Raw genomic sequence first — 16493 nt, 5'->3', positions numbered from 1 at the left:
TGCAGAGTGGCTGTGCAGTATCAGGGTGCAGGGTGCCGTGCAGGGTGCAGTGCAGGGGTGCAGTGCAGGGGTGCAGCAGGGGTGCAGAGTGGCTGTGCAGTATCAGGGTGCAGTGTGAATGTGCAGGGTGCAGTGCAGGGTACAGTGCAGGGGTGCAGAGTGGGGGTGCAGCAGGGGTGCAGAGTGGGGGTGCAGCAGGGGTGCAGAGTGGCTGTGCAGTATCAGGGTGCAGGGTGCAGTGCAGGGTGCAGTGTGGGGGTGCAGTGCAGGGGTCAGCATAGCTGTGCAGTATCAGGGTGCAGGGTGCAGTGCAGGGGTGCAGCGTAGGGGTGCAGTGCAGGGGTGCAGAGTGGGGGTGCAGCAGGGGTGCAGAGTGGCTGTGCAGTATCAGGGTGCAGGGTGCAGTGCAGGGGTGCAGCGTAGGGGTGCAGTGCAGGGGTGCAGAGTGGCTGTGCAGCACCCTTGTGCACCACAGTCGCACGCTACAGCTGCACCGTGCAGGGGTGCTGGGCAGGGCAGTGGCTGTCCATGGGGTTGCAGAGCCACCCACAGAAGGCAGGCAGCACCCGGCAGCCTTCCATGCACCCAGAGAGCACCCAAAAAGCTGCTCAGGTGGAGCAGGAGCCCCCAGCACCCACTGCAGCACGGGGAGGGGGGTCCCACGCTGGCACCCTGTGGGCACAGGCCTGGGGCGAGCATGCACCCAAGCCCCCAGGGCCACGGGCCAGTGCAGGACCCCACCGCCGAGCTGCCTCCGGGCCTGGCTGCGAGCAGTGGGGCAGGGAGCAGCACGGCCCACGGCTGGGTTCAGCCTCGCGAGGAGCAGCCCTGGGTGGGAGCCCCGGGCAGGGAGGTGGGGTGCTGGTGTGTGCACGTGTGCGTGCGTGCGTGGCGTTTGCAGGTGCACGGTCTTTGCACCGTGGTGTTTGCATGGTCCGTGCACGGCGCGTGGTGTGTTCATGGCACGCGCATAGCATTTGCACGGCATGTGCGTGGCGTGTGCATGGTGTTTGCGTGGTGTGTGTGCACACGGGAGGGTAGCACAAGGGCCTGGGGTGTGAGTGCGTGTACGGGGTGTGCGTGCAACATGGGAGGAGTGTGCGTGTGCGTGTGCATGTGCATGGGGGGTGCATCTCTGGGGGGTGTGCCTGCACCTGTGTGGGGCTTGCATGCGTGTCTGGGGAACCTGCACGTATGCAATGCGTGTGCACGCGTGCAACATGCCATGTTGGTGTGAGTGTGCATGGTACAAAGGCGTGAGTTTGCATGTGTGTGCACACGTGCAGCAGACACGCATGCACGTGTGGGCGCGTGTGTGGTGTGCATGCATGGATTTGTGCACATCCGTGCATACACGTGTGGCGCATGCACGCACATGTGCGGGGAGCTGGTGTGCAGGTGGTGCGTGTGCATCCGTGTGCTCAGGGTCTGCGTCTGGGGGGTGCAAACGTGCGTGTGTGTACCCAAGCCTGGCATGTGTGAGTGCGTGTGCGCACTGGGGGGATGCGCACTGGGTACACACGCGAGTGCATGCGTTGTGTGTGTACCTGTACCATGTGTGCATGGGGTGTGCCCACCTGTGCACGTCTGATGTGCGTGATGTGTGTGTCCACGTGTGCGTGTGCATCCCCGCCTGTGCACGGTGCCTGGGCACGCTTGCGTGTGTGTACAACACACGCGTGCACCCATGGGTGCCCGGGGACCCTCAGGCGGGCCCAGCTGGTGACGTGGTGGCCGTGCAGTGACAGTGACACTTGCCCTGGGTGACTGCCAGCCCTGTCCCCATGTGTCCCCCCTCCTGGCCGGGGCTTTCTGCCACCCAATGCCACCCCAGGCCACCCTCCATCTCCAGACCCTTCCTCACCCCGTGGTTCCCTCCCCAACCAGCGATGGCCCAGCTGAGCTCCTTGGTGGTCCCCCATGGGCACGTGTCCCCACCGTGCCAGCTCCCCCAGACCCCCGCAGCCCCGAGGAGACCCCCAGCAGCCCGGCCGTGGGGACGTAGCAAGAGCCACCACATTCGGAGCAGGGACACGCCACTTTCATTAGCAGGTCCATGCTGTGGGGGAGCTTGGCTTGGTCCTGGCGTGGTGACTCCGCGGGTATTTTTAGCCTCGCACCCTCCTGCTGCAGCTGTCTGGCTCCAGGAGAGGGCTTGGCGAGGCTCAGACCCCATCAGGAGGGTCCTGGGGAGCTGCCACCATGGGGGAACCTCTTCGTCTTGGAGGGGCTCCGTCATCAGGGGAACCTCCATCGTGAGGAACCTCCGCTGGGGGGGAATCTCTGTCATGGGGAAAAGCTCCATGGTAGGGTGAACCTCCTTTGGGGGGGAAACATCGTGGTGGGGAACCTCCATCATGAGGGAACCTCCATCATAGGGGATACCTTCATTTTGGGGGGACCTCTGCTGTAGGGGATACCTTCATTTTGGGGGGACTTCCATCATGAGAGAACCTCCATCATGGGGGAAACCTTAATTTTGAGGGAACCTCCATCATGGTGAAAACCCTCCATCATGGGGAACCTTTGTCATGGGGGAACCTCCATTGTGGGGGAAACCTTAATCGTGGGGGGACCTCTATTGTGGGAGAAACCTGCATCATGGGGAAAAACCTTCATTTTGGGGGAACCTCCATCATGGGAGAAACTTCCATTTTGGGGGAACCTTCATTGTGAGGGAAACCTCCATCATGGGGGATACCTTCATTTTGGGGGAATTTCCATCATGGGGAAGCCCTTTGTCATGAGGGAAACCTCCATTTTGGGGGAACCCCCGTCATGGGGAAGCCCTCTGTCATGGGGAAAGCCTCCATTGTGGGGGAACCTCCATCATGGGGGGAGCCTCCACTCTGTGTGTGTGTGTGTGTGTGTGTGTCTGTGCACTTACATGTGCATACATGCACATGTGTGTGTGTCCATGCTTGTGCACATACACACCTGTGCGTGTGCCCGTCCCGGTGTGCCCAGACACGTCCAGGCACGTGGGTGCACCCCAACACGCGGGCGTCCGCATGCAGCACGGTGCCCACACGCATGTGCGTGCACACACCCACGTACGCACGTATGTGTGCACAACTACTCCATTCACTCCCCCCACGCCAGACCCCTGCTTGCTGGGTGTCCCCGTCCCCGTGGCCAGGGCCCACCGTGCCACCTCTGCCCCGGCACACGGCTCGGGTGCCCCCCTGCCCTCCCCCGGCTCGGCAGCGGCCCCGAATTTGCTATAAATGGTTCGGCGGCACGGCACGGCACGGCCGGCAGCAGCTGGGCCGCGTCAGAGCCGGGGGCCCGCGGGGGTGCTGCCGCCCGGGGTGGGGCTGAGGACAGGCCAGCTCATCACACTCCCTGGGGGCTGGCGGGAGGCGACACCGACCGCCACACGCATGTGCGCACGTGTGTGGGTCCCTGTGGGGGAGCTCAGGGGGCATGGGGATCTCCAGGCATGCTGAGCACACGCATGGCCGCTTGCACACACACGGCCATGCACAGCAGTGTGCTCAGCCCCCCACACCCCCGGGGTCTTCCCGTCTTCCCTGCTGCACACACCCATTTGCACACCTGCTCACAAGCACGAGCTCCCTTGTGCATGCACACGTGTACTGACACACTGCCCTTTCACACACGCTTGCTCTTCCTTGCGTGCAGCTCCCCTTACGCACACACGGCCCCCCTTGCACACACACTGCCCTTCGCACTCCCTTTGCACACACGCTCACCCTTTCATTCACCCCTCCTTGCACACTCAAGTGCCTCCCCCTCGCATGCACACTCCTGTTGCGCACACACTCCCCTTTGCACAGCCCAACCGTGCACGCGCACGTACTCCTCTTGCACACCCTCCTTGCACGGACACTCCCCCCCTCGCACCCACACCCCCACGCACCCTCACTCCCCTTCGCACACCTCCCGCGGGCACACACCCACTCACACCCCTCGGCACCCAGACACGCTCCTTTGCGCACGCCCCCTCCTCGCACACCTCCCCTTTGCACAAACACACACTTCCCCCGCCACACGTCCCCCGCACGCCCCCCGCGCACGCACACCACCCTCCCGGAGCACCCCCTTGCGCACACCCCCACTCCCCTTTTCACTCTCTTGTGCGAACACCCCCCCTCCTTGCATCCCCCCCTTGCACCCCCCCGCTCCCCCTCGCCCGCCGCCCCCCGCGCCCCGGGGCTGGGATGAATCAGCCGGCGCAGCCCGCCCCTAATCGACTCCAGCTGCAAAAACATTCCCCGCATTCAGAGGCGACGCCGCCTCCGGAGCCGCCCCCCCGGCCCGGGCCAGGCCGGATTCCTCCCCCCCGGCCCCCCCTCGGGCCCCCCCCTCCCCCCGCCAGGCCAGCTGCGCCGGAACCGCGTGGCCGTGGGGCAGCCCCACGGCAGGGCCCCCGCGGGGGCAGGGCGGGGAGAGCGGGGTGGGATGGGGCAGCTGAGGGGGGCTGGGAGGGGAACCGCGGCCATCCAACCCCTGATCCCCAGGAGGGTATGGGGGTGGCGGTGGGGTACCACGCCCACCCATCCCACACTCTCCAGGGGGGACACCGGAATGGAGGGGGGTCCCATGCTCACCCATCCCCTGTCCATCCATCCCACGATCTCTGGATGGGGCGCTGGGGCAGAGGTGGGAACCGTGTCCACCCATCCCGTGTTCTCCTGGAGATACGCTAGGATGGAGGGGGCTACTGTGCTCACCCATCCCACTTCCACCCTTCCCCAGTTCTCCAGGAGGGATGCTGGGACGGAGATGGGGTACCATGCCCACTCATCCCATGTGCACCCATCACTGGGGTGCTGGGAGGCAGGCGGGGTACCAGATCTGCATGTCCCACGTTCTCAAGGAGGGCACTGGGAATGAGACAGGGCATCACAATTCATCCCAAGTTCTCCAGCAGGATGCTGGGATGGAGGGGTGGCCCCACGTCCTCCACTCCCACACCCTTCAGGCGTGACCCCTGCACGGAGCCGGGGCCCCCCGTCACTCAGCCAGGGCAGCGGGATGGAAACGGGTCCCATATCCACCCATCCCACAGTGTCAGGGCAGGGTGGTGGGATGGAGACAGGATCCTCCATCTGCCTCGGGAAACCCAACCCTCGTTAGGGACATCCCTAATTGCCGGAGGGGCGCATCCTGCTTTCTGGCAGCTTCGTCTCCTTTAAGAGCGGCGCAGCGAGGAGCCGAATTTAGCCGGCGCGGCCGCCTGTCCTCGCTGGCGTCCGGCCAGGGCTCTGCCGGCCCCGGCAAGATCCCGCTCCAGCGCCCGCGGCCAGTGGGGATGATGAGGCTGGGAGCACCCAGGGGGCCCACTCTGCTCGTGTCACCCATGGGTGTGGGTCCCCGTGGCCTCGGGTCCCTGCTGGCTTAATCCTCGTGGAGGCTAAGGCACATGGAGCCACGAGCGGGCAGCTGCCTGCGAGCTGGGCACTGCCAGCGATGTCCCCACTGAGGCCCTGGGACCTGTCACACTGTTAAAGCTAACAGAAATGATCAGTGGGGATGTGTGACATGTCACCAGGAGCTGTCCCTCATCACCTCCCTGCTCCCCGTTACCTCCCCGGCCCTCTGCCATCACCCTGTGTCACCGCTGGGGCCTGGGACCCCACTGCCCCGAGGGAACTGTCACCTGGGGCTGAGCTGTTGAGACGGGTCCCCACGGGGCAACGGGGCAAAGTCCCCGGGGGACAGGGGCTGAGAGAGCCCGGGGATGGGGGAGCCTGAGGCCATGGGGACAGGGCTGCCCATGGGACAGGGTCCCCAGGGGACAGGGGCTGAGACAGCCCAGGGACAGGGGAGCCTGAGGCCATGGGGACAGGGCTGCCCATGGGACAGGGTCCCCAGGGGACAGGGGCTGAGACAGCCCAGGGACAGGGGAGCCTGAGGCCATGGGGACAGGGCTGCCCATGGGACAGGGTCCCCAGGGGACAGGGGCTGAGACAGCCCAGGGACAGGGGAGCCTGAGGCCATGGGGACAGGGCTGCCCATGGGACAGGGTCCCCAGGGGACAGGAGAGCCCATGAATATGGGGACAGCAGAGCTTGTGGACGGGGCATGGGGAGCCCACTGTCCAGGGGACAGGACAGCCAGTGGCCAGGGGCCAGAAGTGACCATGGCCTAGGGAACAAGACCACCAGGACAGCCAGTGGTGGGGACCCATGTCTCCCTGTCCTCCCAGTGAGACCAGTTCCTTCCTCCAGCACCCCTTTTACTGCACTGGTTTCAACCCCAGGGCTGGCTCCTTGCTGGGCAGAGCCCAGCACCATCGCCCTATGGCTGACCTGACCGTGGCTGCTCCTCATGGGGTCCCCCCGTCCCCATCCCCACCAGTGCAAGCTCTGGAAGCCTCCCTGGACACTGGTGTGATGAGTTGTGGGTGCTCTGGGGCTGGGCAGGGCAGGCGCTTGCCGGGGCAGGAGGAGCCAGGGTGCACTTTAATTGACTTCTGCTGTGTTGGGCAGCTGTGAAAACAGAGCGGGGCTCATTAGGGGACATCAAAGGACCCCCACCATGGCTGTGCGGGAGGACACGGCAGGACCTGCCACCAGCGTTTGCTCCCTCTTCACTTGGCTTAAAAGAGGAAGAGGAGGGTGGGAGTCACCAGCCTGGGAGGGCTGGGGCTCAGCCATGTGCAGGGAGCAGGTCCCTGTCCCCTGTCCCTGGGTTTAGCTGGACCTGGGGGGACCCTTTCTCTGGGTTAGCCAGACCAGGGGTGACCTGTCCCCAGGGTTACCTGGACATGGGGTTAGTTGGATTTGGGGTGACCCATCCCCAGGGTGACCCAGACCTGGGGTCACCCGTCTCCAGGGTGATCTGGACCTGTCACCAAGGTTATCTGGAGCCAGGGTGACCCATCCCCAGGGAGAGGAATCCTCGGGGTGTCCTGTCCCCAGGGTGAGCCTGACCCAGGGTGACCCATCCCTGGGGTGACAGACCAGGGGACAGAGGGGGAACACACCGACTGTTGCTTGCAGACACCCTCCAGCTCTTTCCTCAAACAGCCCCAAGAGCAAAACACCTCCAAACCCCGCACAAAAGGCCCTCTGAAAGCCCTGGGCTGAGCCCCACGGCTGCTGCCAGGGCAGGATCTGGCCCAACTCCTCCTATCCCAGCTCCAAACGTCCCTGGACATCACAGGATCCCACAGGCTGGGGAGGGGGGACACAGACACACCCAGGTGGGTCCCAGCAGCATCCATGGGGTGCTCAGCATCCACAGATCTCAGCCACCGGGTGCAGGCTCTGTAATCCCAGCCCTGTTTTCCAAAGCCGGGATACCAAAGGCTTTAAAAAAAAAAAAAATCATCTCCCAGCTCCTGCATTCCTGGGTGGAGAGTTTACATTCCCCCCGTCCCCCGGCGAGCCGCGCTTCGCCTCCAGAAAACAAAGCAGCCTTGGGTGGGATCTGCCTTTTGGGGAGCAGGACCCTCCAACCGGATAACGAGAAGCACCCGATGGGCAGCGCCCCGGCCCAAGCACCCGGTGCCAGGGCTGGATACAGCCCTGGAATCCCCTATGGAAAGGGTGAAGCCACCCATGCGATGGCACCTTTGGGTGCATGGAGTTGAGGGGTGGCAGGGGGTCCCTCCATCCCCTTGGCCGAGTCTTGTGCTGCCAATCTGCCAATGTCACCACCAGTGGGGGTCTCTCCCCCACCCCCCACCCCCGGAGGGAAGCAAAGGCATCGGCAGTGATAAAATCAACCCCATTTTAATTCCTATTTTGAAAGCCACCAAAGGTGGGGGGGGGGTTCTGGTCAGCCCATCCCATCCCTCAAACTAAACTGCTCCTCCGAACCACTGAGGGGGGGGAAAAAACCCTGGTTACATTTCCCCCCCCCCTTCTCTCCCCCCTTCCAAGTCATCGCTGGAAAATTAAACCAGATCCAAAGAGTTTTTCCTTTCCAAAATGTGTGGAGAGGCGCTGCCTTAACCCTTTTGGCTCCTGCTTTTCACTTCCAAGGAGAACTGGGATTTTTAAGGGGGTTTTGTGATCATCCCTGGGCTCTGTCAGGGAAAGGGGAATGGCTCAGTCTCCCCGCAACCCCCCTTTGCGCTCCAAGGATCCAAAAATCCCCTGAAATGAAGGAGACGGGAAGTGCCGGGGCTTCCTGGGGCTGGTTTTGGAGTGCCCATGGGGTCAGCGCTTCCCCGGCCAGGTCTCCCTCTCCATTTTGGGAAGAGGGTTTTTTTTTTTTAATTTCAATTAAATCCAGCTGATTAAATCCATCCTTCCCCTTTGCGAGCTCTGCGCCAGCCTCCCTCCAGCTGAACCTCCTCATATCCCATCTCCAGCATCGCCCAAATCCTGACAAGCCGAACGGGAGCTGGGACCCGCTTCTCTCCAGAGGCTCGGGATGGGGGGGAGGACACGCATAGCCAAAAAACCCTAATCCTATAGAAAATGTGAGCTATTTCCAACGGGGGGCACAGGAGAGGCAAACCCTCCCCACCCCCAATTGAAAATTCCTTATTTTGGGGGTTAAATAGGTATTTTTTTCCCCTGCAAAGTGCTTTGTTCCAGCTGGACGGAGGTGCTGGCTCGTCCCCATGGTGCGATGGAAGCTGGGGGTCTTGCTCCTGGCCCCCTCAGCAGCACCCATGGGGAACCCCCCCATTTAATTCTTGGGGTTTGGGGGAAAAAAAGCCCTCAGGAATAAGTTAGCATTTTGCTTTACTTGTTTGTATTTGCAAAGGACTCTTTTAAAACTAATTTGGGAGGAAAAGTGCGCAGGAGAGCAGAGGGAAGTTACAGGCAGGGTGGTGCGGGCAGGGGCAGGCAGAGACCCCAGCCCCGGGAGGGGGGGGCACAGCCCCGTCACAGCATCTTCTGGGGGTGAGCAAAAGCGGGGGGGTGGTGTTAATAAAAAGTCACCTTGTTGGGGAGTTTCCAAAAGGAGAGGGACAAAAATGGGATTCCACCCCCACCCTACCCCCCTTTTTTCCAGGGGCCGGGCAGGGAGCAGGCAGGGCCGGGCAGGAGCGGGCAGGGAGCGGGCCGGGAGCAGGCAGGAGCGGGCCCGGAGCGGGCAGGGAGCGGGCAGGAGCGGGCAGGGACGGGCAGGAGCGGGCAGGAGCGGGCAGGAGCGGGCAGGGACGGGCAGGAGCGGGCAGGGAGCAGGCAGGGAGCGGGCAGGAGCGGGCCCGGAGCGGGCAGGGACGGGCAGGGACGGGCAGGAGCGGGCAGGAGCGGGCCCGGAGCGGGCAGGGACGGGCAGGGACGGGCAGGGACGGGCAGGAGCGGGCCCGGAGCGGGCAGGGACGGGCAGGGAGCAGGCAGGAGTGGGCAGGGACGGGCAGGGAGCGGGCAGGAGCGGGCAGGGAGCGGGCAGGGAGCGGGCAGGGACGGGCAGGGAGCGGGCAGGGAGCGGGCAGGGAGCGGGCAGGAGCGGGCAGGGACGGGCAGGGAGCGGGCAGGAGTGGGCAGGGAGCGGGCAGGGAGCAGGCAGGAGTGGGCAGGGAGCGGGCAGGAGTGGGCAGGGAGCGGGCAGGGAGCGGGCAGGAGTGGGCAGGGAGCGGGCAGGGAGCGGGCAGGAGTGGGCAGCAGGGACGGGCAGGGAGCAGGCAGGAGTGGGCAGGGACGGGCAGGGAGCGGGCAGGGAGCGGGCAGGAGCGGGCAGGGAGCGGGCAGGGACGGGCAGGAGCGGGCAGGGAGCAGGCAGGGAGCGGGCCCGGAGCGGGCAGGGACGGGCAGGGACGGGCAGAAGCGGGCAGGGACGGGCAGGAGCGGGCAGGGAGCGGGCAGGGACGGGCAGAAGCGGGCAGGGAGCGGGCAGGGAGCGGGCAGGGACGGGCAGGGACGGGCAGGAGCGGGCAGGGACGGGCAGGGACGGGCAGGAGCGGGCCCGGAGCGGGCAGGGATGGGCAGGAGCGGGCAGGGAGCGGGCAGGGACGGGCAGGAGCGGGCAGGGACGGGCAGGAGCGGGCCCGGAGCGGGCAGGGATGGGCAGGAGCGGGCAGGAGCGGGCAGGGACGGGCAGGGACGGGCAGGAGCGGGCAGGGAGGGGCAGGAGCGGGCAGGGACGGGCAGGGACGGGCAGGAGCGGGCAGGGACGGGCAGGGACGGGCAGGAGCGGGCAGGGACGGGCAGGGATGGGCAGGGAGCGGGCAGGAGCGGGCAGGGACGGGCAGGAGCGGGCAGGGAGGGGCAGGAGCGGGCCCGGAGCGGCCGCTCCCGCAGCCCGGCCGGGGCCCCTCGGCCAGCGCCAGCACCCCGGCGGCTCCGCGGGGAGGGGGAGCCCAGCCCGGGCAGCGGGGAGAGGGGCAGGGACAGGGAGAGTCCTCTCCCCGGCTCGGCAGGGCTTTTCCCCCCTTTTTCTCCTCTGTTTTTTTTCTCTTTTTTTTCCCCCCCCAATTCTCCCCCTTTTTCTCCCTTTACCCCATTCCTTTTTTCCCTCCTTTTCCCTCTCTTTTTCTCCATTCTCTCCTTTTCCTCCTTTCTTTTCCTTTCCTTTTTTCCCCTCTCCTTTTTTCTCTCCTCTTTTCCTTCTTTTTTCTCTCCTTTTCCTCCTTTTTTCCTCTCCTTTTTTCCCCTCCTTTTTCTTCCTTTTTTCCCCTCTCCTTTTTCCCCCCCTCTTTTTCGTGTTTTAAATAGAAATATATAATTAAATTTACAAATGCTATTTACAGGTTTAATTACAAAAAAAAATCAAAGATAAAGAGAGACACCCCTTAGACGTTAATAAATCTAAAAATAAAAATATATATAATAAACCCCCCAAAAAAATTCAAGCCGAAGGGCGGCGGTGACCAGACTTGGGGGGGTCACACTGTCGTCTCACCCTGCTTGCTGTTGGTAAGTCGCGTGTAGAACTTCCTCCACGAGTGCAGGGTTTTACCCGACCATATCCAAAAGCCAGACGTGATGCCCACAATGAGAGTCATGAGATACTTGATCATGTAGACGGTGAAATCAGGGGTCATGCGGGGGGTGAAGTGGAGTGGGCAGGGGATGGCCAAGCTCTTGCAGTTCTGGCTGATCCAGCTGCGCTCCCAGTGCTCGCGGAAAGCCTGCTCGTAGAAATAGCAAGCGATGACGATGGTGGCTGGGACAGTGTAGAGGACGCTGAAGACCCCGATGCGAACCATCAACCGCTCCAGCTTCTCCGTTTTGGTTCCTCCGTGTTTCATGATGGTGCGGATGCGGAAGAGGGAGACGAAGCCGGCCAGAAGGAAGGAGGTACCAATGAAGAGGTAGACAAAGAGTGGGGCCAACACGAAGCCCCGGAGAGGGTCGATGTTGTTGAGGCCCACAAAGCAGACGCCGCTCAGCAGGTCCCCGTCAATCTGCCCCATGGCCAGGATAGTGATGGTCTTGACAGCCGGCACGGCCCAGGCGGCCAAGTGGAAGTACTGGGAGTTGGCCTCGATGGCCTCGTGGCCCCACTTCATGCCGGCGGCCAAGAACCAGGTGAGGGAGAGGATGACCCACCAGATCGAGCTGGCCATGCTAAAGAAGTAGAGCATCATGAAGAGGATGGTGCAACCTTCCTTCTTGGTGCCCTGTACCACCGTGCGGTAGCCATCCTCCTGGAAACGCTCGTTGCAGACCACCCTCTCCTCCAGCACGAAGCCAGCGATGTAGGCCACCGACACCATGGTGTAGCACCCCGAGAGGAAGATGATGGGTCGCTCAGGGTAGCGGAAACGCTGCATGTCCACCAGGTAGGTCGTGACGGTGAAGAAGGTGGAGGCGCAGCACAAGACGGACCAGATGAGGATCCAGATACGGGCGAAACGGATCTCGTCCTCATTGAAGAACATGTGGCCGTCAGGACGGGTGGGCTCGCAGGGTGCCGCGCAGTCCTTCTCACCCAAGAACTTGTAGTTGAGGTAGCTGGGCACCTTCAGCGCCCGTGGGCAGTGGAAGGGGTGGTCGAGGGTGGCGTAACGAGGGGCGCCCGGGGTGCCCTGGCCGGCCAACGGCGTGGCGCTTGTGAGCAACGCTGGCGAACCGCCGTCCTCCGAGTGGTTCTGCCCTACGCAGATCTGCTCGGCGCCATGCCGGGGGAAATTCTCACAACGTAATCGCTCTGGCCATTGGAAACCGAATTTATTCATGAGGGCTTCGCAGCCCTGGCGTGCCCGCTCGCAGATGGAGCGGCACGGCGGGATGGCCTGCTCCAGCACCGTGCAGACGGGCGCGTACATGGAGCAGAGGAAGAACTTGAGCTCCAGCGAGCACTGGACCTTCACCAAGGGGTAGAACTGGTGGACCTCCAGCCCCGCATCCTCCTGGTTGGTGTGACCCAGCAGGTTGGGCATGATGGTCTGGTTGTAAGCGATGTCGGTGCAGAGCGGGATGGAGATGGGTTGGCAGAAGCCGTGGTCAGGGATGGAGATGCCCTTCTCGCCGTGCAGCTGGCTCCGGCACGGTGCCGGCACGCTCAGCCCCGCCAGCAGCCAGGCCAGGGCGGGCAGCACGCTGGGGGGGCCCATGGTGCCCCGAGCTGCTGCGCCCGGATTTACCGTGCCCAGTGCCCAGCTGGCCGGCCGGTCCTCCTGTCCGGGTCTGCCGTGCCCGGTGCTGCCTGGATGGCTCCCGGTGACCGGATTTGCCGTGCCCGGTGCTGCCTGGACGACTCCCGGTAACTGGATACACTCGGGTCCCGCCTGGACGGCTCCTGGTGCGCGGAGCGTGTGTGACCGGCGCCCGCCTGGACGGCTCCCGCTATCCTGGTCTACCGTGCACGGCGGGAGGGCTGCGGGTGGCCGGACCGGACGCTCCCGGTGCTCCGAAGCGCTGCTCCCGCTCTCCGCACTTGGCGGTCCCGGCGCTCCCGCTGCCCCGACCCGGTGCTCCGCGGCGCGGCTCCCGCTCCCAGTCCCGGAGCCCCGGGGCGGGCGGTGGTGCTGGCGGGGTGCCGGGGGTTGCCGGGGGGGGGGGGCCGGGCGGTACCGGGGGGGGGGGCCGGGGGAGCGGAGCAGCCGCACCGGACGCTCCCGCCGCCTTTGTGCGGGGCAGCGCCGCGTCCCCGCCGGGCGGAGCGGCCCCCCCGCGCCCCGCCCGCGCTCGGCCCCGCCCCCCCCGCCCCGCCAATCACATTCAAACGGCGCGGCCGTCCCGCCCCCCCACCGCCCCTGGCCCCGCCCCCCCTTCCCCCCCCACCCCCGCCCCCGGGGGTCACCGGGCCGGGGGGGTGCGGGGCCCCCCCGCCGCAAACTTTGTCCGCGCCGTGAAAACTCCCCCCTCGGCGTGGGGTCGGGACGGGGCCACGGGGAAAAGTCCCTCCCCGTGTCCCCCGCCCCCCCCGTGTCCCCTGCCCCCCCCATGTCCCCTGTCCCTCCCCGTGTCCTCTGCAATCCCCGCTTTCCTCTGCACCCCGCTGGTGTCCCCTGAGCCACCTCGTGTCCCCTGTACCCCTCCCGTGTCCTCCCCTCCCCCGTGGGTCTGCTCCTCCCGTGTCCTACCCCCCCCAGGACCCATGTCCCCCGCCGACGTGCTGCAGCGGGTCCCCCGCTGTCCCCAAGTCCCCTTTAGGGTGCTCCGGGGCAGGATAAGTCCCTGTGGCCCTCTGGCACCCACACGGGTCCCGGCCACCCCCCCGGGAACAGGAATGCCTCGGCCCCGGCACCCCTGGGTGTCACCCAGGTGGTGCCTTGCCCCGTGGCGTGCTCATGGCCACCCTGGGGTGCTGCTGGAGCCGGCACCCTGCAGCCCCACGGGGCTGCTGCAGAGCCGGGGTGACCCTGCCATCCCCAAACCAGGCAGGGGTGGCAGGGGACACCCCGCATCCCGTCCCCCACCATGGCCCCACACCTCCCACCCCAGCATGGTGAAGGGTACCTCTGGCCCCAAACTGTGGCAGCGGGAGGGAGCCGGGGGGCCAGGACATGCTGGGGGGGGACACCTGGGGTACACTGGGGGGGATCTGGGACACAGCAGGGGGGACCGAGACACATCGAAGGGGGGGACCAGGACACACTGAGGGGATATGGGGCATGCCGGGGGGATCTGAGACACACTTCGGGAGGGATCTGGGACACACTGGGGGGGACCGGGACACACTGGGAGGGGACTGGGACACACTGGCGGGGGGGAGACTGGGCACACCAGAGATCCTCATCCAGGAAAAAAACTGTGGGCAATCACCCCAAATTTTAGCAGCGGGATGGGGGGTGCTGCCCTTCCCAAAGCAGCATTCCAAGGACAGGGCAGCCGGGGGGAGCTGGCGGGGAGCCCACCGCCCCCGTCCCGCTCCTTTCTGGGGGGGCGAGGGGCTCTGCTGGCTGCCTCCTTCCCTCCGCCGTCCTCCCTCCCTTTCTCTCCCTTTCCTGTAACTTAAGCTTTTGTTGTGAGCAGGAGAAACCCGGGCTGCCGTGAAAAGAGGGCCCCACCGCCTTTCAGAGCGTAATTGAAACCATTGCGCGGCTCCTGGCCGAGGGGGAAGGGCAGGGGGGGCTCCAGAAATCAAAGCCCGGGGGGGGCGGAGGACGGGACACACGAAGCACACCCGCTCCCGGCAGCCCCCACGCCCCCCCCCCCCGTCAGCGTTCCCAGCCCGGACGTGCCGGTTGTCACCGTGGCGGTTGGCGGGATGCTGGGGGCTCCCCGCTCCTGCAGAGGGGTCGCGGGTGGGAGGGAGGGCGCCCCACGGCCCTGGACGAGGCCAGGGTGGTGGTTCCGTGGAGGGAACCGGGGTGCGATGGGTGCCAGCGGCCAGGCACCCACCCGTACCCCGGCTGGGGCACCCAGGGGTGCTACCGATGGGGGCCGTGCCGAGGCCAGGCCGCCATGCGCCGCGGAAGGCGGCTTGGCACGGCCGGCGCTTGGCGGGCGCCCAGCGGGTCCCCGGCCGGGAAGGCTGCTGGCGGAGGGCCTGGCAGGGCGCCGGCCCGCGGGGGCCGGAGTGGAGGCCGGATCCCGGTGAGCAGCCGCCTCCCGGCCCGCTCCCGGCTCCCCAGTGGCAGGCGGGACGTGGGGTAGCCCCTCTGGCTGCAGCGCCCCTCGGCCCCCTGAGTGTGAGGTCTGGCTTGGGTGATCCCCCCAGTGTCCCGTGCCTCAGAGGCCTTTGCCCCAGCCCTGACAGCTGGAGATGGGGACAGAGGAGGTGTGGGGGTGTCTGCGCAGCCACGTGGATCTTGGCTTCCCAGAAGCTTCGGATCTTGGATTCTTTCCTGGGGAGGGGGATGTCCCTTCCTGAAGGGGGTGGCAGGGGCTGTACATGTACCCCCCGCCCTCCTGGGTGCTGCGGGTTGCTGGCGGCTCAGGACAGGGGGTCCCCAGGACCTCAGTACCGGTGACCCACGGGGATGTGGTCCCACTTGGAGTGAGTGCTGAGCCCTCTTGGGGAGGGGCAAACCTGGAGCAGCCCTGCCAGCCAGCCCCGGGGGGTCCCCTGGGGGGGCTGGGGGTGTCTGGGAACACCCCGGGAGGCAGCCAGTGGGGTGCCGCCTGCTCAGGGGTGTCCCCTCGCAGGGATGTGCAGGGTGGCCAGGGAGTCCCTTTGGTCCCCTTCATCACCAGGCTGCTGGCCCTGTCCCCAGGTGCTGCCAGGGTGGGGGACAGTCCTGCCACCTCCCCAAAAGCCTCCCTGCTTGGGGTTGCCATCCTGGGCAGAGGGGACCCTGAGAGGACAGGACCCATCATGGCACCCAGCAGGAGAGGGTGGGTGCTGCCAGCAGGCCAGGCTGGGTATTTCTGGAGTAGGGGGCCAAGCCCAGCTCCCCCCAGGCCTCCCGCCTTGTAGCCCTCCAGGAGCCCCTATCCCCATGCTGCCCCACTCTCACTTCATCCCAGTACAGCACTGGGGGTTGCTGGTGGGCACCTGGTGCTGCCCGTCCCCTGCCCCCAGCACCCTGGCGTCTTAGTCACCGCCTGCCAGGGGATGGCCCATGGGTGCTGCCACATCCGGAGAGGCTGAGGGCTCCAGTGTCCCTGCTGGAGCAGGGCGTGGTCCCTGTGAAGCCCCTCTCCCCAGGACCCCTGCAGCACTGCAGGATGACAGGGTGCTCGCAGGGTCCTCCCCGCACCCTGGAGGGCCAGGCACAGGGGACAGAGCTGGAACCCCCCAGGTCCTGGCCTCGGACTCCCAGCAGCACCCCAAGTGGGGCCTGGCACGCCCGGGCCACCCACCGGCAGGGAGGGCAGCTCTGGCCACTTGCCGACGCTCCTCCCGGGGACAGCAGCCCCGGTGTGCACCCATGGGTGATGCTGGGGCTGGCCCCAGTCCCGCACACCGCCCCGCTCTTGGGCTGGGGGCCAGTGATGCTCAGCAGGGCAGTATTTGGTGGGGGGGCTCTGGCAGCACCAGCTCGCAGCACCCCAGTCCCTCGGGGCTGGGCACGGAGGAGGGTGAAGCAGGAATCGGGGGACAGAGCAGCTGCGCCAGGTGATGCCAGGTGGGATGGGGATCCCTGGGGGTCCCCCAGGAGTGCAGAGGAAGGGCCCCCCGGCCCATGTCCTCAGCTTTGTTTCACACTTAAGAGGCTCTAATTAAAACCAGCCACAAAAGCCCGGCCTGGCGGCAGCTTGAGGTGCCAGCAGAGGACGGGGGTC

General features: G+C 65.6%; 1 protein-coding gene across 1 annotated transcript; it reads right to left on the bottom strand.

Annotated features, from left to right (window-relative positions):
- Positions 1–10612: 10612 nt before the first annotated feature.
- On the bottom strand, positions 10613–12969 carry FZD2 (frizzled class receptor 2). The gene has a single exon (XM_064473077.1). It carries the CDS (start codon positions 12431–12433, stop codon positions 10760–10762), a length of 1674 nt encoding a protein of 557 aa, XP_064329147.1. The 5' UTR covers positions 12434–12969; the 3' UTR covers positions 10613–10759.
- Between the last annotated feature and the right edge of the window lie 3524 nt (positions 12970–16493).

This window comes from Phalacrocorax carbo, chromosome 25 (genome assembly GCF_963921805.1).
Source record: "Phalacrocorax carbo chromosome 25, bPhaCar2.1, whole genome shotgun sequence".
In the NCBI taxonomy this organism is placed as follows: domain Eukaryota; kingdom Metazoa; phylum Chordata; class Aves; order Suliformes; family Phalacrocoracidae; genus Phalacrocorax; species Phalacrocorax carbo.
This window is presented reverse-complemented; position numbering and strand designations above follow the sequence as displayed.